The sequence below is a fragment of the Sceloporus undulatus genome, chromosome 4 (assembly GCF_019175285.1).
Source record: "Sceloporus undulatus isolate JIND9_A2432 ecotype Alabama chromosome 4, SceUnd_v1.1, whole genome shotgun sequence".
Classification (NCBI taxonomy): Eukaryota; Metazoa; Chordata; class Lepidosauria; order Squamata; family Phrynosomatidae; genus Sceloporus; species Sceloporus undulatus.
In genome coordinates this window covers 60,782,810-60,807,544 of record NC_056525.1, presented here as the reverse complement: position 1 = coordinate 60,807,544, position 24,735 = coordinate 60,782,810, and the positions used below count along the sequence as shown (strand labels likewise).

The following is a 24,735-nucleotide window of genomic DNA, read 5'->3' as shown; positions in this document are numbered from 1 at the left end:
GCTGTGGTCATCGGTTCAAAGGGCTTGGATTGGAGCGCGGCCAGCACCGCCTCCAAGCTCCAAGCTGGGGCCGGTACTGACACAGGAGGGTGCAGGTTGGCACATCCCTTCAGGAACCCCTTCACCAGGGGGTCCCTAAAGAAGGAAGCCCTACCCTCAAACTGGTACCTGGAACAAATGGCAGAGAGGTAGCACTTGATGGATGTGAGGCACAACCCCTCATCCAACAGTGCCATCAAGAACTCCAGCACCACTGGAGTGGAAACTTGAGCAGGAGACAAGCCCTTTCGATCAAGGAAGAGGCTAAACCTCCTCCACTTCAGGGCATAGGACCGCTGGGTGGATGGCTTCTGCGCAGCCAGGATCACCGTCCTCACCGCGTCAGGCAGTGAGGCTAGGGCTGGATTCTCCAGGCCACCAGCGGCAGGCTCTCGATGTCCGGGTGCAGGATCCGGCCATCCTGGATCGACAGCAGGTCCGGACGGAAGTCAAGGCGGAGGAAGCATCTCCTGGAGAGGTGGAGAAGGGATGCGAACCAGGGCTGTCTCGGCCACCACGGCGTGATCAGGATCGCATCCGAACGGTCCGATGTCATCTTGGACACCACCCTGATGATGAGAGGGAAGGGAGGGAAGGTGTAGAGCAGCTCTCCCGACCAGGGGAAGGCGAACTCGTCTCCGAGGGATCCGTCCATTCACCTCCTGGAGCAGAACTGGGGACAGTGGCTGTTCCATTTGGTCGCAAAGAGGTCGACTTGGGGGGTTCCCCACCGATTGAACAGGTCGCTGACCGTCTCCGGATGGAGCCTCCACTCGTGGCACACCGAAGGGGATCTGCTTAGGCGGTCCGCCAACTCGTTGTCCTCTCCTGGAAGGTGAATCGCCTGAAGGAGCACCTGTCTCTGAATGCACCAGTCCCAAACGCGAAGTGTCATCTCTAGCAGGGTCTTGGATCTGGTGCCTCCTTGCTTGTTGATGTAATACATCACGGTGGTGTTGTCCGTCCTCAGGAGGACCACCTTGCCTGCGACAGCGGATTCGAATGCCCTCAAAGCCTTTTCGACTGCGAGCATCTCCAAGGCGTTGATGTGGAGAAGCTTGTCTTGGGCTGAACACTTGTCCTTGACCACAAGGTCGAGCAGGTGGGCGCCCCAGCCCTCCAGAGAGGCATCGGTTGTCAAAGTCAATTGAGGCTGAGGTTGCTGGAAGGGCATCCCGATGCAGACGTTGCAGCTGTCCAGCCACTATTTCAGTGAAGCGGCAACCGGTCTCGGTACCGTGAGCCAGTTGGCCAGAGGATCCTCCATCGGAGAGAAGACTGAGAGGAACCAGGACTGCAGTGGTCGGAGGTGCAGTCTCGCCCACGGTGTCACGAACGTTGCTGACGCCATGTGGCCCAGAGCCACTTGGACGTCCCTGGCCCTCACTCTTCTGTGAGAGATGCAAGGCCTCAGCGATGCCACCAACATCTGGAAACGGTCCCGAGGGAGAAAGGCGGAGCATCTTTCGGAGTCGAGGATGGCTTCGATGAACTTGACCTGTCTGGTCGAGATGAAGTGGGACTTTTCCTCGTTGATGACCAGTCTGAGGGAGTCCAAAAGGTGCAAGGCGAATGAGACTGCCTCTTGGAGATCCTGTTGTGAGTCGGCGACAAACAACCAGTCGTCCGGGTAAGGGAAGACTCTGTAGCCCTTTTGATGAAGGTGTGCTACCACTGGTGCCATGCACTTCGTGAAGACCATCGGAGCCATGGCAAGGCCGAAGGGGAGCACGTTGTAGTGGTAGGCGGTGGAGCCGACGGCGAAGGCGAGGAATCTCCGGTGGGACTCCCGAATTCCGATGTGGAAGTAGGCGTCCTTCAGGTCGACGGTCGCGAACCACAGGCCCTGATGGAGAAGTGGCAGAATAGAAGCCAAGGTTACCATCCGGAACCGGCGATATTCAAGGAACAAGTTCAAGTCCCTCAAGTCCAAGATAGGTCTGATGCCCCCATCAGCCTTCAGTACGGTAAAGTACCTGGAGAAAAAAGCCCTAGAGTATTGATCGGGCAGTAAGGGGGAAATTGCCCCCTTGTCTAACAAGGTGCGCACTTCGTCGAGAAGGGTGTCCGAGGGGTGAGTGGACATGAAGGCTCCGGTTGGAGGGAGCTCCTGGAACTCAAGGGCATAACCCCTACGGACGATGTCAAGCGCCCATGAGTCCGTCGTGATGGAAGCCCAGATGTTAGAGAAGGGCTGGAGAATGTTCAGAAAGAAGGGAGCTGGGATGAAGCGCGCAGGGACATTTCAAGATCTTTTCTTGGACTGCTCAGTGTCCTGTCTACGGGGCTTTCGGTACCGGGGAGGGCCGCCTCGCCTGCCAGAAGAGGAGGACGATTGGGAAGGGTACCTGGAACGTTGGGAACCCTGGTGTTGATATTGGCGCTCCTGGCCATAAGGTCGGAAGGACTGACCTTGAGGCGCCATGGACGCTGTTTCTTCCGGAACGGTGTCAACACGGAGGAAGACATGCCGTGTTTCTTGGCCGCAGCCTTCATTTTAAACTTGCGGTTTAAACAGTCATCAGTGTCCGTATTGAAGAGACCCGAGTCGTCCAAGGGCATCTCTTCAATGGCCGCCTTGACTCCTGGGGTGAGGTCCGTGCCGCGCAGCCAGGCATGTCGACGGAGCGCCATCGACGCTGACATGGCCCTCCCTACACAGTCGGCCATGTTTCGGGACACCGTGATGAGCCAGCCACCGATAGAGTGTGTCTCATCTCGAATCTCGACGAGCTTCCTCTGCGTGTCGTCTGGGATGTCTGGAACCAAGGGAGAGACACCTTCCATAAGGGCCTGGACGTACACTCCCATACAGGCCATGTAGTTAATGGACTTGACGGCAAGCGAGGCTGCAGAGTATGCCTTCTTGGCTAGTCCATCAATTTTGCGGGCCTCACGGTCTACAGGAGAGGTCGCCTGTTTGTGGGTAGAGGCAATCTGGGCACCCTCCACAATAGCAGAGTTTTGTTTAGGGTGCGTCGACAGCCAGGGACAGCTTGCAGGGGAGACACGGTAGAGTGACTCTATCTTGCGTGAGGTCCCGACCAGGGAAGCAGGAATCTCCCAAGATCTCTTGATGATGGTCTCTAGCGATGGCAGGAGAGGGATGGATGGTGGGGTTGGGATCCGGCCATGCACACGGCGTTCTACCGGGTCCCGGGCTGTCTCCTCAGGGTAAGCCAACTCAATGTCCAGGGCCCTGGACATCTTGATGATATGCTCGCTAAAGGTCCTCAGGTCATCCGTAGGGGAGGCTGGCTCTGGATGATGCATGTCTTGTGGAGAATCCTGAAGCGAGAGCTCATCATCGGACTGGGAAGCTGGGGACAATACCTGCACCAGGTCCGATTCAGTGTCCGACTGGATAGTGAAATCATCTATCCTGGGCTGGTCATGAGAGGTTGTTGAAGGACGAGCCCTCGGGTCCAGGCGGGTCGCTGCAGCCTTGATTGTTCCTGAATCTAAAGGCTTGGGAGTCGGTACCGAGGCCTTGCCCTTAGGGATCTGGCGATGACGTTTGTCCTCAAATCTACGCAGCGCCATATCCCGAGGGACCTCCATGTAGTACCGGTCAGCCTCGGAGTCATAGAAGACCTCAGGATCTTCTGGCTCAACACCCGAAGACCGCAGGGCTGGCGGACATGAGACCGGAGTCGGGGAGCGACATCCTCCCGACAGCGAGCCTTCATCCCCAGAATCTCCAAGGGGAGCGGTGGTAAATCATGGAGGACTCTGGGCTGAACTAGCCTCAATTCTCCCTGATGAGGGCTGTTCATGGGCCTCCATCCGGGGCTGAGCCGCCGGCTGTGCGGTCGGAGAGTGGTGCTTAGAACCCGAGCGATGGTCGGTAGGCTTAGAAGCACCCTTGGAGGTAGAGGCTCCTTTGGAAGACTCTTACCGCGGTCTCTTCTGCTTTGGGGCCGATGATGCCGACTCTGTGGCCTTGGCCTTTCTCTTAGGAGCCCTTGGTGTCTCCGGGGGAAAGAACGGGTTGTCCTCCAGGTCCACAATCACAGGAGTTCCGGACTTGGAGGACTTAGGCTTGGAAGGAGAGCTGGATTTTGATGTGCCAGCGGTTGGAGCACGATCATCCTTTTCCTTAGCCTCTTTGTCTTTCTTCTTAGCCGGTTTGGACTTGTGAGAAGAGATGGAAGGATCACGGTCGGTACCGATGCCAGAGGCGGATCCGGAGAGAGACGCTGTTAGAGCCGGGGAGGCTGCAGCTGTCGAACCCTCGGTCCCCGAAGTCTTGTGGGGGTGCTTTGAGGGCTTGTTGGTGGCACTGGACCTGTCAGGGCCGCTGGCCACTTGAGGAGCCTTGCTGGTGGCGCTGGACCTGTCTGGGCCGCGGGCCACATGAGAAGGTGCAGTAGTCGCCGGGGGTGCAGAAACGGCACTCGCAGGGCTCTCCCGGGGCTTGGAGGCCAAGGGTACAGTCGCTGGAGAAGGGGCGGAAGCCGGACGGGAACCCTCACCATGAACCTTACCCTGTGCGATAGCCGAGGTCAAGTGGGACTCCTGATTCTTCCTCGCTTGGGACGTCATGGACCTACACAACTGGCAAGCCTTCATGTCGTGGTCCTTGCCCAAGCAAAGCAAGCACGACGAATGCGGGTCTTGAACCGAGAGTTTGCCCCCACACACGTCGCACTTTTTGAAGGGAGGGGACATCTTTCCAGATCGATGAAGCCAAAGGAGAATGCAAGAGCGAAGTCAGACAGTCTGAGGTCGAAGTACAATAGGGAGGTCAGCAAATAGAATGGTCAAGAACGGTCCGAAGTCAAATAGCTAGTGATTCTGATCAGACAGAGCGACAAGCGAAGTTCCAACAGCAGCTAATGTGGCGGAAAAAAGGAACTGGGGAAAGAGCGGGAAGGCAGGGGCCTTATAACGGATGGGCGGAGTTACCGCCAAAAAGTTTCTATATGTTGCAAAGTAAACTTTGCCCAGTGATTCCAGAAGTTTCTGAACAGCACTGCGCAGGCGCAGTGAAACCCATTTGTATGATTCGCAGAGACCACGAAGAAGAAAAATTAAATATTTAGGAAGGGACTGCTTAACCCTTTCTTCTTTGGATTCTGTGCTAGCTCAAAATGGTCTCAAGACTTCTTTTCTATGCGCAAAGAGAAAGATATGAGATACCTACATTGTTCTGCAGGACGTGAGAAAATTAGCTTGATGATTTTGAATGGAAGGACAAAAAGGGAAAAAGCTAAGTATCTCACCCTTTATATTTTAAACTCCCACCCGCAAAACTTGCTTTTAATTAAAAAAGAAAGGGAAGGAAAAAATGGACACAACATAGGGTTGACAGATTGTAAACCATTTAAAAAAAACTGAGATGGAGGACAAAGTACCTTGAATCTCTGTGAAACTGGGCTGGTGTACCTATCTTCCCTTCCTTTTCAACCTCAGACTGTCAGGTACAAAGGATGTGTGGAGTTGCGGAACATGAACAGAGCTTGGCACTTCTCTGCTTCCTCCTCCCTCCCTCTTCATTTGGAAGGCAAAAACCAGCTACTGCTAAAAGTCTGAGGTTGAACGGTAAAGGAATTACATGGTTTCACAGAGTTGTTTGGTATCTTGTTCCACTTCTCAGTCTTCAAGTTACAAGAGACCCATCCTGTACCCAACCGGGCAACCATAACACCACTGTAGGCTCAGGCTATCTAGAGATAGTGGAGATAAGATATGAAAGAGGGGTTGCTTTGTTCATAAGCCACACACTAAGCCAGGGGTGAGAATTGTGCATTGTGTGGGTCATCTGCAGCCCTCGTGGGGTATTCACTCTCACCCTAGGCAATGTTCAGTTGAAAAAGGTCAGCTAAATATAAATTCTAGGGAGCTGAAAATAGACTTTGAGGCCCTATTTTGGCCTGTAAATGCTATTTATTGGGAGTGGGTGAAACACCAACAAAATCCACCTAAAGTGCTTCAGAAATGAGTTCTAGTTGTCAATTCCAGTCTTCACTCTGTATGCTGGTGCATCCCGGAGGGGCCTAAAAAGACCAACTGACTCCTGACACATGCCCACCCCGATCTAAGTCATGACAATAGACACATTTTAGGAAGCCTCTTTCTCAGTTGGTATGAAATGGCATAGGTGAATCACCACTGACTGAAACCATATTGCCCCAGGGACTCTCTGGCACATTGATTCACTGTTGAAGCATCTTGAACTTACTCTGTGGAAGAATGGCTGTGCTTATGAGGCAAAGAAGAAGGTGTTAGCTTAGTGAATATCAATGGATGGATGGATTGGTGAAGAGAGGAAACTCTTGAAAAAGAAGCTTACCACTCCTTTTCTCCAAGAGGCTGAGGTTTACAGAGAGTGAGATGAAGTATAATAGAAAATGTGCTTACTTTATGGCTCAGACACGCATAAAATGGCTGTCGGCGCCCTGGGATGAGTCAGACGAGAGGGACTTGGTCGGTGGAGTCAGGGAGGCTGGGGAAGTGGGAGGGCTCGGGGTGGCACATTGAGCTGGAAACAAGAAATGGAGACAAGGCCTGAAGAATATACAATGCTTCAGCCAGAAAGGAAGAAGAAAAAAGGGACAAAAAGAGAAGCAAGGAAAACTAATTTTATCAAGCCAACAGAGGTTAGAAGAGGGAAAGAAGCGTGATCAGAAATCACAGAGCAGGACAAAATGGCTCCTCTGCATCATGCTCTTGCAAGTCCCACTGAAACTCTGCATGGAAAATCATGGTGCAATGCAGGAAGGAGAGCAGCATAGCTTTGGCCCTTTAGGTAGACAGACTTTGTAGACCATCTCTTGCCATGTAATGAAAGGAAGACTAGATTACTGTGTGCTTAGTCCCTCTTTAGAAAATAGCATTCATCATTAATATTCATGGGGACTGCAACATCTTCAGAGCAACCCTCATTTGTGCAGCTATTCATCACAGTTTCAAAGACCAAACGTGGCTTGAATAATAATCCTCTGCTCAAACCTCTTGCACAGGCCTGACTACAAGGCAGGGACAGTAATTAAAGAGCAGCTTTTGCAGTAGATTTCAGCAGGAACAGTAACAGATCATTCAGAAGGAACTAGCTAGAGAGCAAAAACTACAGATGGGGTAATGTTTTACCATATCCTGGATCAGTGTTCAAATGCCAGGATCCAAAAACATAGAACAATCATTCCCATTAGCTATTTTCAGGAGCTTACTGCCCCAGTTGCCATTGGACTTGTAGTCTGGCTTCCCACAGTAATAGCTCCCACAGTAAAGTGGCAAAAACAGGGTGTATTTCAGGTTTAACTGGGGCCAGTCTGGTCATTGGTTTGAGTTAGGTAACAACCTCAAACAACTGATTTTCTAGAAAGGGCAAGAAATAGCTGTTTTAGTTGTTTCATGCATCACTGTTGTATTTTGTCTCCCACAAAAATGTGAGGTTTTCTGTTGCAAGTGCCTTGGACATGATGCATTTTGACTCAGGCTACTGGGAGGCACAATTTGTTGTTCCATCTTGGGCTGTAGTATGTCTTGGCCTGGCCCTAAACATAGCAGAGAGATTTGCAGACAGGACTAATCCAAAATATTATATTAGAGGAAAGATGTTTCCCTTACTGAACTAAGAGGCAGAATAAGAGGAAAACGGGTTTAATAAAACAATATCTGCAAACTCTTGTAGTCTTCTAATGGAAGTCAATGAAACTTCCCATGGATGCATTAGACCAATCTTCTCCACCTTGGACCTTCTTAGGGACTTGGACAAGAAATGTTATCAACCTCAATCAGCATAACCAAGTGGTGAGTTAGGAATTGGAGGCACTGCTTTGCAGTGGTTCTGTTCCTTCCTCTTGGGCAGGTTCCAGAGGGTGTTGCTCAGGGACAGTTGCTCTTCAAAAACAGAGCTTAATTGTGGTGTCCCTCAAGGCGCCATCCTGCCCCGATGCTATTTAACATCTATATGAAGCCACTGGGAGAAATCATCCATGGATATGGGGCTGGGTGTTATCAGTATGCTGATGACATCCAAATATATTTCTTCATGTCTTGGTCATCAGCGACAATGACAGATGGCATCTCTCCCCTCAACCAGTGTCTTCAGGCAGTAATAGATTGGATGAGGGAAAACAAGCTCAAGTTGAATCCAGACAAAATGGAAGTACTTACAGTATGAGCCACCAAACCAGGTATTGGGCTGCAACCTCCAGTCCTAGAGGGGCTCACGCTCTCCTAGAAGGACTGTGTTCGCAGTCTGGGGGTGCTTCTTGACCCGTCGCTTCAGATGAAGAATCAGGTGAATGCGACGGTCAAGAGCGCCTGTTATCAGCTTCGGCTGATACGCCAGCTGCACCCTTTACTGGAACGGGTTGACCTTGAAACTGTAGTACATGCGCTGGTAACCTCAAGACTTAATTTTTGCAATGTGCTTTACATGGGGCTACCCTTGTGCCTAGTCCGGAAACTCCAGTTGGTACAAAATACGGCAGCCAAGTTGGTCACAGGAACAGTAAGGAGTGACCATATAATACCAATATTGAAGTCACTCCACTGGCTGCCTATTAGTGTCCGGGCACAGTACAAGGTGTTGGTTATCACCTTTAAAACCCTACATGGGTTGGGCCCAATCTAAGGGATCACCTGCTTCCATACAATCTGTACACTCAGGTCCTCTGGGAGAATTTACTTCAGCCCTTAAAGACAAGGTTGACGGCGACCTCCCAGAGGACATTTTCTGCAGCTGCTCCCAATTTATGGAATGGCCTGCCGGACAATATCTGTCAAATTACCAATCTAGAAAGCTTTAAAAAAAGCCATTAAGATGGATCTCTTTCGGCAGGCCTTCCCGAAATAAAATACTCAGCCACGAATAAGACTTCCATCTATTGAACTCTGCCCATGATCATGTTTATTATTTGGATTGTTCGGGTTTTAGTATGTAGTTTTTAATCTTATACTGTTTCATCTTGTTTTAAGGGGGACATTATGTATATATGGATGTAATTTAACTTGTTGTACGCCTCTTTGATTGCCTGGCAAAAAGCAGGATAGAAATAAAACAATTATTTTATTTTTTTTATTTTTATTTTTATGGGAGCTGCAGTCCAAAACATCTGGACAGTGTCAGCTTGGAAAAGACTACATTTAATACGTCCAGTTCCATAATTGCACTTGAAGAGATAATCCTTCATGCCACATAAACCCACAAGGTCTTTTTTGCTTCCTATGGAAGACATGATTGCAGCAGTGGATGCAAAAGACGTATGAGAAATGGGAAGCTGGCTCTCTGCTCTTGAGAACAATGTTGCCAAGCTAATAGACCCTGCATCCATCCACAATGAGAGCCAATGCATATAGTAGTAGCTGGCATGAATCTCCTTAGGCCTTCAGCTTTGGTTTCACTACTAAAAATATACTCTACCATTCCCTATCTCTTCAAATGTGTGGCATCCTTTTGATCTGACTGGTACTTCTGGCTCAAAAATTGGACTACTGAAAAGAAGCATTTTGGAAAAAGGAGTCTTATTAAAATAAAATAAAAACAAATTGATAAAACATTATATAGCATATGTGACAACTGCAGAGAGCTTTTGCCCTCCAGATATTTTTAAGTACAGCTGCCATTGTATCTGATCATTAGATATGCTGCCAGGAGTTGCTGGGAGGTGAAGTCAAAACATACAGAAGCCAAAAGATCAGTTGCTCTTAGGTATATTAAATTCTCTTGAAATGTTATTGCTACACATTACAAGCAGATATAAGGGAGGTTGCCAACTGTCTGACAGCTCCTTAAGGCCTACAAATTATAGGAGAAGATAGCAAAGTTCAAAATAATACCCAGCGCTGCAGAATTTGACGGCTCAGACCAATTAATTTATTTGGCACTTGGCAAAAGTAATGCACACATGTCCCCCATGACACTTTGGCACCAGCGTAAACCCAAAGCAACACAGCAGCATGCTTTGGCTCTGCAAGACAATTCTCTGGCCTTTATATCATTAAAATTTAAAAGTGTCACAAATTCACCCCAACCAGCTGTCAAAACTCTCTAAGTTCTGCAACACGTACCTTGCTTGTACAAGGGAATCATTTAACTGTCTCTAACTCATTTTCCTGACTGAAACATCTCACACTAAAATGCAGAACAAATGATGGCCAGAAAACTCACTGATGGGAACTGAAGTTCCCTCCTTTGGGACTGCATGGACTCCATTGCCTAACCTTTCTTGCAGCACTGCCTGAGTTTGCACCTTACCAGAGAGCATGCGACCTCGGCGGGAAGCTTCTGCAGCCAAGGCACAGGAGATTTCTATTCGTTTCTCCTGCTCTTGTAGCTGAGTCTCAGGGTCCTGGGACACATCCACTTCCCCCTCATTGAGTGGGACCACATTCTGCATGCTGCAAGAGAAGATGCTTGAAGTTAACTTCTAGCAGTAACTGACTATCCCAGAACATTTCTCAACCAGAGGGCAGTCACAACATTCAACAGAAGGGGAGAAGTATAAATGGAGGGAATGCATGAAATGAGATGCTATCCATTAAACATTGGTCTATTACTTGGCATGATGGGGAACAGGTGAAGGCAAACTGGAAAGACTATTTCTTTCCAAAAGGGCATTGTTTGTTTTAAAAAAATCCTGAAATTTTTTCACAGCCTCCCAACCAAATGTGGGATATACCTAAACAAAATTTTCAACCTCAAAAATGCTTCCAAAATTGTTTCGAAATCTTATGTATAAAACAAGAGAAGCAACTTTTCAGATAAGTTTGGAAATGTAAAATCCAGTCAGCTGAAAAGGTACATGTACAGAAAAATATTTTTTTGGTGTTTTTTGTGGGTTTTTCGGGCTATGTGGCCATGTTCTAGCAGAGTTTCTTCCTGACATTTTGCCAGCATCTGTGGCTGGCATCTTCAGAGAATGTTTGCCTGGAAAGGACTTGGCTATATATATATTGTGTGACCTGGAAAGGCAGGAGTGATTTGCATGTATATTGTTGGTTGCTAATGGCAGGCCTCAGGATGTGAGGGTCTGCACAAGAGGATTAATGTCTGCTTGATAGTGCTTATTGTTTGCTGGGAGAGTTCTCATTTGCATTTGTTGAGTCTTTATCAAGACAAAGACTCAACAAATGCAAATGAGAACTCTCCCAGGGCCAGGGGTTTCCCAGCAAACAATGAGCACTAATCAAGCAGACATTAATCCTCTTGTGCAGACCCTCACACCCTGAGGACTGCCATTAGCAACAAACAATATACATGCAAATCATTCCTGCCTTCCCAGGTCACACAATATATATAGCCAAGTCCTTTCCAGGCAAACATTCTCCAAAGATGCCAGCCAGATGCTGGCGAAACGTCAGGAAGAAACTCTTCTGGAACATAGCCACATAGCCCGAAAAACCCACAAAAAACTGTGGATGCCGGCCATGAAAGCCTTCGACTTTACATTTTTATGTTGTTATTTTTAAAAGACACAGTGCTATATTTTTGTATGTGGTTGTCCTTATCTTGGTTGGGATTCCTTGTGCTAGTCAAGATCAAGTGCTACAGGCAAGAAACAGGAAGGGCTTTTAGTGCAAAAATTCAAAATATGTATCACTCTTTTTTTTTAGATATATACCATATTTATCTGGAATCTCAGTATGCAAAGGGATCTTGTAGCACCTTTGAGATTAACTCTGCAAAGGAAGTTGTAGCATAAGCTTTTGTAGAGGTTAAAAACAGGGCCTCTACAATCAGGGTGGCTTGGAGCCGCCCCATTTAGGATGGATTGGGGTCACAGCAAACAGACATGTGGTCCCAATCCAGCCAGTTTCCATCCCAAATAGGAGCAGAAAAAATCTGCTCCTGTTTGGGGTGGAAAAAAAGAGAAGTGTTCTGGGAAAGTCTCTAGAGCCAGCTCCAGGACGAGTGGTGTCTAAATACTACGTGTTCAAGCAGGCTAGAAACTGGCTTTACCAGGTTTACTTCCTCAGATGCTGTTCTCTTTTCCTCGGCAATATTTTTTTCCAATAACAAAAAAAGGTAAAAGAAATGGTGAGAAGTTGTTTTTCTGTAAAATTCTGTGAATGAAGCAGGATGTTTGCATGATAAAAAGCTTTGAGAGCACACTGAATCTGCTAATGTTGGTTTCATGCTTTCAGATGCTAAAGGAGGTGAGAGAATGACTGGCAATTCCCTTAACACTAACCAGGAGCTTTTGGTAGCTTAATAACCAGTAATAAAAGTAGGCATGTTACTTGACAGTCAGGTTTATGAATTTCCAAAATCTCAAATTGGATGTGGATTAATGATCACTGACCAGATGTTACAAAGGAAGACAAAAATGCACAAAGATAGGAAAAGAGGGTGTGCATCACACCTGGATTTGGCAATTAGTGTTTTTATCCTTTCCACTTTCTTCTGTTTCTCCTTCATCTCCTCTGGACTCAGTGGTGTATCAGGTTCCAATTCAATGTATCTTTCTGGAATTAGGACTTTTTCTGGGGTGGACAGCTAAAGAACAGATGAGACAAGCTATGAGTTCAAAAGGCGACAGTGAAAGTGAATGCCTTTAAGTGGATTTTACTTAGATACATTGATAGATTATACATTTAAATCACCCAGTAACCCAACTTTTCTGGGTGGTATATGAATGAATTTTAAAACATTTGGATGAATTAAAAGATGACATACAGTGGTACCTCGGGATACGAAATACCCAGGTTACGAAATTTTCGGGATACGAAAAAATCCCATAGGAAATCATTGTTCCGGGTTACGAATGTTTTTTCGGGATACGAAGAAAATTTTTGGTGCTTTTTTCGGCTTTTTTGCACGAAACGCGGCTTTTCCCCATTAGCGCCTATGGCAATTCGGCTTACGAAGGCTTTTCGGGTTACGAAAGCGGCCGCGGAACGAATTAATTTCGTAACCCGAGGCACCACTGTATATCAATATACAACCAATGTTTCTAACCTTTCTCTCAATCCTTGGTCATAATGTTATTCATTGTTAATACATGTTCTTGATCAGTTTGTACACAAAACATATCTAAATTCTTAATTTAATTGTTTTCAATCTTGGTATCTTGTGATGAAGACAAAGTCTGGGATGAGATCTTGTTCTTTATTTAATAAATCTCCAGCACATTACTTAAGAAGTGGTGACATTCAATGTAATATTTTGGTGGCTATTTGGGGCTATTCCAGTGGTTGTACTGGTAGCTGTTTGGTGGCTACTGGGTTGGGGGGGGCAGAGTTGTGCCAGCATGCTGGATTGGCACATTTAGCTACAAGTGAATGGAGAGCTGTTTGCATAAAGGGGTCCTGTCACCATAACCTGGAGGAGGCTTATCCAAACAATTTTTAAATTGTGAATTTAGATGCTGAATTTTAAATGTGGACTGTTTTAAACTGTATATGTCTTATTTGTCCTTTTAAACTGTTGCATGTTTTAATTAATGCTTTATAATTGATGTTGTTCATTGTTGATCTGTTGTTGTTCCCTGCCTTCAAGTGAGGCAGACAACAAACAAACAAACAAACCTGCCAGCACAATGCTGCAACAGGATTCTGGGCTTGGGTTTCATTCTTCTTCCCCCAGATTTTTATTAGTCAGGGCCCACACCCTATATGTGTTGTTCCAGCCACACTGGTGATTCTTTGACTATCATAACAGATAGCTATACCTCACTGTAAATGCCTGGGAATGAAGAAAATCCTGTTCTGGGTAGACTGCAATGCAAATAAACATGTGACCTCACCTCCTTGCTAATGTCCACATCATAATGCTCTGGCTCAAGCTCCATTTTGCGCAGGCGAGCAATTTCCTCCCGAGGGGTCTCATACATCTTGCTAGAGTCTTCAGAGCGTAATGCTGCCTCCAGATCTGATATGTCCACTTCATGGATGCTGCGATGTCTGCGCACCTAGAACCATACCACTTCAGAGTCAAACTGTGGGAGCAGTGGAGAACCCTCCCTCTAGAACCTGTCCAGATTTCTTTGTTTATTTCACACCCAGCATTTCATCTCCATACCATCCTCATCTGTTGCACTTTATGGTAGGAGAGAACAAAAACCAATCCATTCGTTGCTGTGCAACCTCTTAATGCATTTGTGCTTCCCAAAGCTCCCGTTGACCCCCCCCACCAAAAAAACAATTTTAATTGTTCTAAGCAGAAAGCAATGCACATGGAAGTGGGCTTTGTTATTTAAAGGAGAATATATTGCCCAATGTCCCCCATGGGCATCATTCTGTTTTAAAATAAGGTAGTCTCTATTCCATGTGTCTTCTTTTAAACCAGAAATGCAGGTTGGTTTATGTTGGATTTCAGTGGCATACTGCAGTACCAGTATGTCATGGTTTGAGCATTGAAAACCAACAGAAGGGGGACAACAATAGTTGTAAGTTAACAATGAAATGATCTGACAGAGACGTGTCTATTTATCAAAAAGTACCCATATGTATTATCCACATGGTTTTACATCCCAATCATTAGAGTAATCATATTTACATATGTGGTACTATAATATAACTCTCTGGTTGTATTTGGTAATCAACATCCATATATTCAACTGCAGCAACCCAGTCTCCTCAGTTCCTTTGGGAAATATTTATCCTTGGTGCTTGCAGCAACAGAGCATGAAGATATGATGAGTAGTCTTCCCAGGTAGGACGGCTACCTCCGGAGTACTTTTAGGGCCGTTTCGACCTTAGTTGGTCTTCATCAGAAACATGAAGCTACACAGTACCGTAGCAACTGGCAGGATTTTGAAGGGCTCAAAAAACAATATGTTAGGAACACTCTTTATTGAACAGAGGCCTTTCATTTGTCCCTACCCCAAACTACAATTCCTTTCAAACTAGGATAGACATCTTTAAACTAGTAAGACAACTTAAATTACGTTCCTTTTTCGGTGAATCTTCCCATAATTTGCAATATTCTTTTAAACGTCCCTCCAAATTTATTCCTCCTGGAGTAAATCACAATATAGCCACCTTTGAAGAAGTAGTATTAAGAGATGTTGAGAAATTAGAGGTCTCTTTAAGGAAACCATGGCACAACTTGAATTATTAGGAACATCGCACCTTACAAAATTTAGCTTCCAAGCAGGAGATTATAATTAAACCAGTTGACAGAGGAGGAGCTATAGTACTCCTAGATAGAAAGGATTATTTACAAGAGGTACTCCGACAACTCTCGGACAATAGTAGTTATCAAGCTTTAGATAAAGACCCTACTAACTCCATTAAGTTTGTGATTAGGATTTTGGTACAAGAAGCAGAAATTCTGGGATACATAGACTCTTCTGTAGCTTCATTCTTAACACAAGAACATCCTCGTATTCCCATTTTTTATGTGTTACCTAAAATTCATAAGGAAGGTTTCCCTCCACCAGGTAGACCCATCATTTCTGGGTCAGGATCCCTTTTGGAACCCCTATCACAATATTTGGACTCTTTTTTGGCCCCTATGGTAGTTAAAGTACCCTCATATATCAAAGATACCCGTCATTTCATACAAAATTTAGAGAACACAGAGGTCAATCCCCTTGGTTGTCTGGTCACTTTGGATGTGAATTCCTTATATACCTTGATTCCTCATGGGGAAGCTAGAAACATAATAGAACAATTTTTACACTCCAATATGACAAAAAAACCTCTTATACATTTTTGTTAGATATTTTGGATGTCATCCTAGAAAAAAACTACTTTAAATTTAACAGACAATTTTTTCTGCAAGTTAAAGGGGTAGCTATGGGTAGCCCAGCAGCTCCAAGCATTACCAACCTGTATATGGCCAATTTGGAATCAATATGCATTACCAATCCTGACAATAATCCTTTTTATGAGTGTTTTCAATATTATGGAAGGTATATTGATGACATTTTCATTGTATTTTCAGACAAATCAAAGGTAGAATCTTTCTTTACTTGGATTAATTCAGTGAGTCAGCACATTAAATTCTCTTGCAAGTTTGACATTCAATGTATTTCTTTTTTGGACGTAGAGGTCTATATTCAAAATCACAAGATTGGATTTCGTAATTTCCATAAGAAAACGGACCGCAATTCGATGCTACATTTCACTAGTTGTCATCCTCATCAATTGAAAAAAAACTTACCATACTCCCAATTCCTAAGATTGAAAAGGAATTCATCATCAAATGTCCACTATGAAATGGCAGCTGACCAATACCAGTTAGAATTAAAAGATAGAGCTTTTCCTTCACACATAGTAAAAGATGCTAGAAACAGAGCTACCTTGAAGGATCGCTCCACGTTATTCCTTCCCTCAAACAGAAGTACGAACAACAGGATTATAGGCTCCTTTACCTTTAATCATGCTGCACAGCGGATTAAATATATCATACGAAAACACTGGCATATTGTACAGAACATTCCAGGCTGTTCTCAGGCACCCATTATAGCTTTCAGGAGAACTAGAAATCTCAAAGACTCTTTAGTACATACAGATTTCCAAGTACACACTCAAGAGATAGTTCATGTTAGAGGACATTATAAATGTGGTCATTGTAGTTGTTGTAGTTTATCTTTGAACATAAAATCCTTTACCCATCCTATAACTAAAGAATGCTTTGAGTTGAAATCCTTTACTAATTGTAATCCTGTGAATGTCATCTATGTGATTGTTTGCCCATGTCAGAAAATATATGTAGGTCAAACTACCAGACCATTAAAAACTAGAATTTCCGAGCATAAAAGTACCATTCGGAACAAAAGTCTGGACACTACATTAGTTACACATTTTTCACAATCACATCATTCCCCAGAGTCCTTAAATTTTTTTGTAATAGAGCAAGTGAAATTTGGTATATTTTACAGTGACAATAGACAAACTAAACTCCTACAAAGAGAGTCTTTTTGGATTTACAAGTTAGCATCTCACACACCCAAGGGGTTAAATGAACGCTTAGATTTGAGTTCATTCTTGTAAGGTTGTTGTAATTGAAATATATACAAGGGTAAAGGTGTAATCAATCAATGCCAGTTGAGACATAGGGGTTTGGAGGACCAGAATATAATCTAAAATGTATGTGGGACATTGTTATTGATGTGAAAATGTATGGACAATTGACCAAATACTTATTGTTATTTTCTACATATGCCATTTGTTAGATATTAACAACACCAGGTTTAAGTACATTCAGCCACTTTTTCAGGCTTATTTTGTGGGACTTGTAGGACTACAGTATCCTTGTATATACCTTTAAGGAACCATATGTCTTGATTCAGCACCTGAAGCCTATTGTAGAGGCTTAGTATATTTCCACACACACTTTCTGTGTAAACTCACTGAGCATTTTGCCAATTTTGCTGCTTATCAGTCAAGCTTAACAGTTTGGAGACGTGGGTAAGCTAATTTTGGTCATTCTGATATTATATACTATCATGCTAATTATTACTTTTGCTAATGGTTGTACTAATTTTTGTTACTTTGTATGCCCAGAATTATGTTATATTTGTAATGGTAGTCTGACAATGAACCATGAAGATTTCTGATGAAGACCAACTAAGGTCGAAACAGCCCTAAAAGTACTCCGGAGGTAGCCGTCCTACCTGGGAAGACTACTCATCATATCTTCATGCTCTGTTGCTGCAAGCACCAAGGATAAATATTTCCCAAAGGAACTGAGGAGACTGGGTTGCTGCAGTTGAATATATGGATGTTTATTACCAAATACAACCAGAGAGTTATATTATAGTACCACATATGTAAATATGATTACTCTAATGATTGGGATGTAAAACCATGTGGATAATACATATGGATACTTTTTGATAAATAGACACGTCTCTGTCAGATCATTTCATTGTTAACTTACAACTATTGTTGTCCCCCTTCTGTTGGTTTTTAGTATAATATAAGCTTGCTGCTTCTTGTTTATGGTTTGAGCATTGGACTACAACTCTGGAGACTAGGATTTGAATCCATGCTCAGCTATGGAAACCCACTGGGTGACCTTGGATGAGTCATATCTTCTCAGGCTCAGAGGATAGCAATGGCAAACTCCCTTTGAAGAAACTTGCCAAAAAACCCAGTGATAGGCTCACCTTAGGGTTGCCATAAGTTGGAGACAACTTGAAGGCACACAAGTAAAACTGCAGTGCCAAAGGAGAAATAATGCATTCGGGAGGAGGATGCACTCTGTGGCCTTGTTCTAATACACAGCAAATGAAGTGATAAAACTGTGGCTGCACTCTAGCAGATGGGGGCTTCAATGAAAATTCTTCAGTTAAAACCTTCCTACACAAATTGTGTCAGAGAGAAAAAATTAAGCCTAGCTTTCCTCCTGACATGCTAGTTAGCTGTGTATAGTGATATTTTCTTCATCAGGGGTGATACAGCGATCACCAATGTGAGCTTTAAAAATGAAATATGGAGTGGCACCAAAGAAACAGGTTCATCATTTCAGCTGCTGTTTATAAAACCCAATGAAACCTCTCATTCATTTCTTCCAGAAAAAAGAAGTTGCTGATTTCTCTCATTAAACCATAGCCTCCATTTGGACATATTCTACACCTTCAAGAACTACATAACTTCCTCTCTGAAAAGCTGCTTGAGTCATCATTGCTCAGGTAGATCCCAGAAAGCATTTAGCATTAAAGTAGGCATTGAAGTGCATGTCTGAGTAGTCTTAGGACATGAATGGGAATCCTAGCCTTCCAAATTGTTGGACTGCATCCCCCACAGCTCTAGCCAGCTTAACTAATAGTGAGGAATACATGGAAATGGAGTCCAGCAACATCTAGAGGATTTCCTACCCCTACTTTAGGACATGCATACCAAAGCCACGAAACCAATATTGTTTGATATAGAGATACATTACCACTTTGTAAGAGGCAGGAGCTTTAGAAACAGGACTCTCTGTCTGCTGCTGATTTGCTGGAAGCTGCAAGCTTCTTCTCTTCTCTTTCATAGAACCACTCTGGTGACGCTTCATGCGATCAATTTGCTCCTCAACGCTCATCTTTGCCTTCACCTCATTTGAAAATACTGCACTCTTTGGTCTGTCCTGGAGGGGTGAAGGAAAAGAATACATAGCCATGTTGATCAAAAGGACTGGTTTAATACAATATTTGGATACTCTCCAGCATCTCATAGATGAAAAATAGGACACATATGGCCAGGCAACATCAAAGTGTGGCAAGGGTGGCAAAAGTTATCAGTGAGTAGGAACACACAAGCTAGGAGAAGCTGCAGCAGTTTGCTTTTGCCTGAGTCTACTGGAAAGGTCAAGATTCTATACCCTTCTCTTCTTTCCTCTTCCCGCTGCTCCTCTCTCTTTGCTAAGTTAATTGAATGCAAATTGCTTTGCACTTTAAACTAGTTTGCAGTCATGATTGCAAGGTGAAGACAAAAGGGAAAAGTGGGAGGGGAACAGAAAAACGGGCTATTTTAAAAATAGCTGAAAACCACAGAGGATTAATCAGGAGAGTCTCTGCCAACTAGGACAGTTGGAAGGTATGCATTTAATATTATAATATATACTGCCTATTATTTTCTGGCTGTGTCCTTTCACTGACAAAAAGAGTTCTTTACTCCCACAGTTCTTTTAGTCCTCTGTATTATTGTGTTAATGTAGTTTTAGGTTTGCTACATATGGATTTGAGAATATTGTAACTTTCCATTAAAACAGTTCACTTTAGAAAGGAGTATGGAACAATGTTAATTTTTTTAAAATTCACTAGCTCCTCCCTGTCTGAACTCCATAAATTGCCTGATTAAAGTTGCAGTTATGCCTACATTTAAAGGAATCAGGTATTTTTAGTCATTGGAATTCCTTAGGAGGTAGGGTGGTTCTCTCAATATCAGAGATATCTTTCTTTGCATTAAGGAAGGAGAAGGATTATGACTAAAGGAAATTTATCATACGACATACCCCAGTCAACAATCATATGATGGGCTTTGTAGTCCATCTGGGAAAAGTTCCAGTTTAAAGAAGGCCAATTCAAAATGGCACAAAAGAGCACTTTTAAAGAAGCCAGCCACAAGTGTGTCCGAAATGGTCAACAGAGACTAATCCCATTCCATAGTCTGTAAATCCAAAAGTTCATTTCAAAAACAAATGAATTAATCTCCTGCATTCTAATATTCAACAGCAGTGGCATCACCAGGGTTGATGTCACACAGTGCAGTAACTCATGGTGTCACCTCCCTCATCAACCTCCTCCCAAACTACACTATACAGAATCCTTAGTAATTTGTTTTGTATTAATGTTACTCACAAATTGTAATTCTCATATATCAATGAATGTAATGACAGTAGTGATATAAACAACTAGCAACATTAAAATTATACCTTTAAATTACAATATCATATGTGGTTAAAGTGGAAATTTGGTGAGATGTGATGTTTTTAAATTTTTTAAAAAAAGAAACAAAATTCTTAATAAATTACATTTAATTTTTTAAAAAACCCAAAAAACCCAAGAACTTGCCTTTCTCCATACACTGAACTTCACCCCACTCACCCCATCTCTTCCACTGAGCTCAAGCATTTTAAATGGTCACAGTTGAAAACCACAGTCCGTTTCTGCCAAAAGGCAGATCTTTGGAGAATAGTGGTGTCACCCCCTTAGGGTGTCACTTGGTGCAGCTCAACAGCAATTAATTAATTTTCAAAGCTAACACTCCAAGCTTTGAGGCAGAGTGACTTATAATTTTTAGAAATACATAAATAAATAAGAAGCAGAGCCTTCCCTCCAGTTCATCTGGTGCCATCCAGCCATGGAAGGAGAGATGCTGGCCCAGCTCCATCGGGCCTGTCCTAGATTAAGAAGCAGAGCCCTCCCTCCGGTCCATCTGCTTTGGTCCAGGCCTCAAGAGGGAGAGAAGAACTGCTGGATGTGATCCCTTCCTCACCACCATTCCCTTCTCCTTTTATGTCGTGTCTTTCCAGATTGTAAGCCTGAGGGCAGGGAACTGTCTAATTAAAAATAATAATTGTAAGCCGCTCTGAGAGTCTTTAGGGCTGAAGGGCAGGTTATAAATACTGTAAATAAATAAATAAACAAATAAATAACACTTAGCCTTACACGAGAATTCAGCCCATTAGATAGGGTACTGGCACTCCTTCTCACCACACCTGATGTCGGTATGGTGTCATCATCCATGGGTGACTTGGTCCTTGGGGGAACAATGCCAACTGGAAGAATGCAGAGGACAGAAAAATAAATTCCGACAGCAAGGCAAAAAAGTGAGTTTTTCACACTGACAATACAGATAGGCAAGCATTACCTTATTTTTGACAGATCTTTACTTACACCTTCTCTGCAAGCAGTAATGATTTTCTCAAAAAAAAAAAAAAAACTTTTGCATATATACAAATTAGAAGGTTTTCAGCTAGTTGATGAGTGGAATAGCAAGACCAAATAGCAATAACCAAAGCTGTGATGAAAAATAGGATTATTTCACTAAGATATATATAGAAGAAAAAGGAAAATGAAAGGAAGATCAACTCACAGATGGATTGAGTCAGTCAAGGAAACCATGGCCCTTAGTTTGCAAGATGTGGAGTTTATCACACCATGACGTTATAGCATCAGTGATACATTAGTCTTGCTAATGCAGTGATGGTGAACCTTTTACAGACCGAGTGCCCAAACTCCAACCCAGACCCCACTTATTTATTGCAAAGTGCCACGTCCCTCTGGCTTTCTAGTAAGAAACTCTGGCAAACTTTGTGCTAGGGCTACAGCATGTGTGCCCACAGACAGGGCTCTGAGTGCCACCTCTGGCACGTGTGCCAGAGGTTCGCCATCACTGTGCTAATGCCTCAGTCTTACTGCAGAACATTATTGCCCTTCTGTTGTTTTCCCATGGGAAACCGTTTTGAAAGTTTTGAAAGTGTTTCTTTTTATTATCACAAAAAATGTGTTAATAACCTCCTTTCCCACTTCTGCTGAGAAACAATTTCCTGTGTGAAAGTTCAATTGCACTTTTGCCTATTTAAGGTGGCTAGGGTATAGTCAGGAGGTATGCTTTGGATGAGGAAACATCAGTCCACATCCAGTGATGAGGGAAAAAGCAGAAGGGGTGGAGATTTCAATTTGATTTCCTTTCAATTGACAAAGTAACTGAGAAATATTTAAACCTTGTATTCTATTTAGGAAATTTTTTTTTTTTCCAAATGATCACTCCCTACAAAAACTTTGCTCACTACCCTCCTGCCTCCCTTTCCAATCCCATTCTGTTGTCTCTCTCACTCCCATTCTCTCTGTCTCTCACTCTCTCTCACACACACACACACCTGAAAATGTAGACAGAAAAGATTCTTACAGTTTTTTATTTTTTTAAAAATATATGTTTATTATTTTATTAACATATTCGGAATAGACTAGACTAGACTCTAGTTTCAGACTTAACTAATTGGTGGCAGATGAAAACCAGCATTGGGACAGTTCAATAGCTTCTGGCTTTTATCTGGTAGAGATTTCTGAATTCTGAAGCTACAGTCTGGTCTATCTGGATCAGGAAGCGTCTCCCCCCCCCCCCCCGGGTCAGGGGAAAAAAAAGACATTTTAAAATGTAAGATTGTTTTCATTTATATTTTTGAGTGTGTATACATGTTTGCTAAACAAGGAAAAGGGATGGGGATAATGTCATGGATGAGGTAGTGGGTGTGCCATCCCAAATACTGTATGTGATAAGTTTTTAGCGCAAACCAACCCTGTAATCCAGGAAAGGTTCCAAAAGTATGAAAGGAAAGACAGTAGTCCTGACTGAATATCTATTTTACAAACAATGCTATTGTAGTGGGAGAAGAACCTTGTGAGCGGGCTTGTTGATGACCATGGGTCTTTTAGATCTTGCACCACAAGGTTGCTGTAAGTTAAAGCCATATTTGATGGCAAATAAAAGAGCAATAAAAATATTTATATACAATTGCATCTTAAGTTGGAAAAGTAATATATCCAAGCCCTGAATTGTATATAGTGGCATCTAAGGCAGCTCAGCAGCCACATAAATAAAAGCATAGTGCAATAACAACACAATGTAAAAACATCAAATAACAGAGCCGAAAAGGAACAGTAGGTCATTGTGACCACAAAGATTTAATGTAACTCCCACAATTTTCTTCCAGTGCAGCTAACATCTTTATCACACTGGGGGGAAAACCAGGAAAAGCTGGTATTAAAAAGCTGGTACTAAAAAGAACTTCCTTGTGAATGGTTTGTTGCTTGCACATTCCTGTTTCTTCCCGGGATAAGTCCTCTCTTACATGTGTCAGAAAATCTTTGCCACAATCTCGCAACCTTGCCGAAAAAATGGCTTTTTAATCCCAGCTTTCCCCCAGTGTGATAAAGACCTTATGCTCACTAGGAATATTGCAAGGCACCAAGTTGTGGCCTAGAAGTACAAAAGAATAAAAAACAAAACCCAGTCACACAAACCAGGTCTGCTCCCCAAATAAATGCTGTTTGCAGGTACCTTTATTGAGAGCCACTTGCTTATCAGCATCTTGGTCTTGCCTTGTCTGCAAGAGACCAGTTTCTGCTGGAGAATGTGAAGCTGATGTCCGATGATGGTCCTTCTTGCTCTGTTCATAGCTGGATTTGGACTGTGGGGACAATTACATTTCCAGTGAGGAAGTGTGGATGTAGTTGAGGAGAGATCCTGCCTCCATACAGCTGCCCTTTTCTATAACTACATAGATTTGAGTCACAAACAAACATGCCAAAAGTGAACAGAAATGCCCACAGAGAAACAGAGAAAAGAAACAGTAACAAGAAGAAACAACTGTGCAGGCTTTGCCTGCTTCATTAAAAATGACACTTGCCCCATAATCAAAACCCAGTCAGTTGCAGAAAACAGTGTGGGTGAATTTCTCTTTGATTCATATTATAAAGAAGCAAACTGAAGATGAGGTAGCTCATGTTATATTCTAAGCACTGGCATTTGGAGGCAAGGATTAATAGAATTTTTATTATTCCTATCTTAAAAGCAGAATAATAGTGCTTAACATGCGCTCAGCATTCAAGAGTCTTTTTTTAACCAGCCCAAATCTAAGCTCTTTTTATGTTTATTGGGGGGGGGGGGGAGATTCCATTGGGTTTTCTTAAGTTAAAAAACAAGTTTTGAATAGGTCATAGGATTTAGAAATTGTGGGCTGGATGCATACATTGAGGAATGAAATCCCTTCGATCCAAAGGGAGAAGGGGAGATATAAATAAAATTATTTATTTATTTATTTATTTATTTATTATCATTATTATTATTATCATCTGCCATTGCCACTCTACTTTTGCAGATGGAAACGTGAAACAGCTTTGGAATTTCATTGTGCTCTTGATCAAAAAATAAACAACCTGACAAGGTCTATGGTCTATGGTTGGTCTATGGAGAAGTTCCCTCTTCTTTTAGTCCCCCCCCCCCCCCCACACACACACACAAATCCTGCCCAAGCCCCTCTTGTTCTGTTTCATCTCAATTGCAACTTTGCAGGCAGCCTTTGCAGGCAACATAGATGATTATCACAGGGAGTGGATGACAAAATGGAAAAGGGCAATAGAACTAAAAGCCACAGGGACAGTTGACACAGAATGGATTGGCAGAATGGGCCGGAGAGGTTGCAACCATTTAGCCACTTGCATCAAACAATCTGTCAGTCTTGTAATTTTTACATACATGTAATTCCTTCCATATCATCTCATGAAAGAACTAAAAAACTCAAAGATTTCAAAAATATTCTGTTCATAAAAAAAAAGTTTGAGTTGCTACACATATTGTTATGGT

The 24,735-nt window shown here is 43.4% G+C and overlaps 1 protein-coding gene and 1 long non-coding RNA gene across 6 annotated transcripts in view; one reads left to right on the top strand and one right to left on the bottom strand.

The window, feature by feature from the left end:
* Positions 1-24,735, bottom strand: part of PLEKHA6 (pleckstrin homology domain containing A6) — a 284,203-nt gene that overhangs the window by 7,144 nt on the left and 252,324 nt on the right. For all 5 annotated transcript variants that reach the window (XM_042463589.1, XM_042463585.1, XM_042463586.1 and 2 more), the window contains 7 exons: positions 23,431-23,560; positions 21,036-21,145; positions 18,827-19,012; positions 13,737-13,901; positions 12,354-12,487; positions 10,247-10,389; positions 6,403-6,523 (listed from right to left, as the gene is read on the bottom strand). In XM_042463589.1, coding sequence (XP_042319523.1) covers positions 6,411-6,523; positions 10,247-10,389; positions 12,354-12,487; positions 13,737-13,901; positions 18,827-19,012; positions 21,036-21,145; positions 23,431-23,560 — 981 coding nt within the window. In that variant the 3' untranslated portion in view covers positions 6,403-6,410. The remainder of the gene's footprint in view (positions 1-6,402; positions 6,524-10,246; positions 10,390-12,353; positions 12,488-13,736; positions 13,902-18,826; positions 19,013-21,035; positions 21,146-23,430; positions 23,561-24,735) is intronic.
* The window catches only part of LOC121928635, a 50,210-nt gene that overhangs the window by 13,518 nt on the left and 11,957 nt on the right, over positions 1-24,735 (top strand). The window lies entirely within an intron of this gene.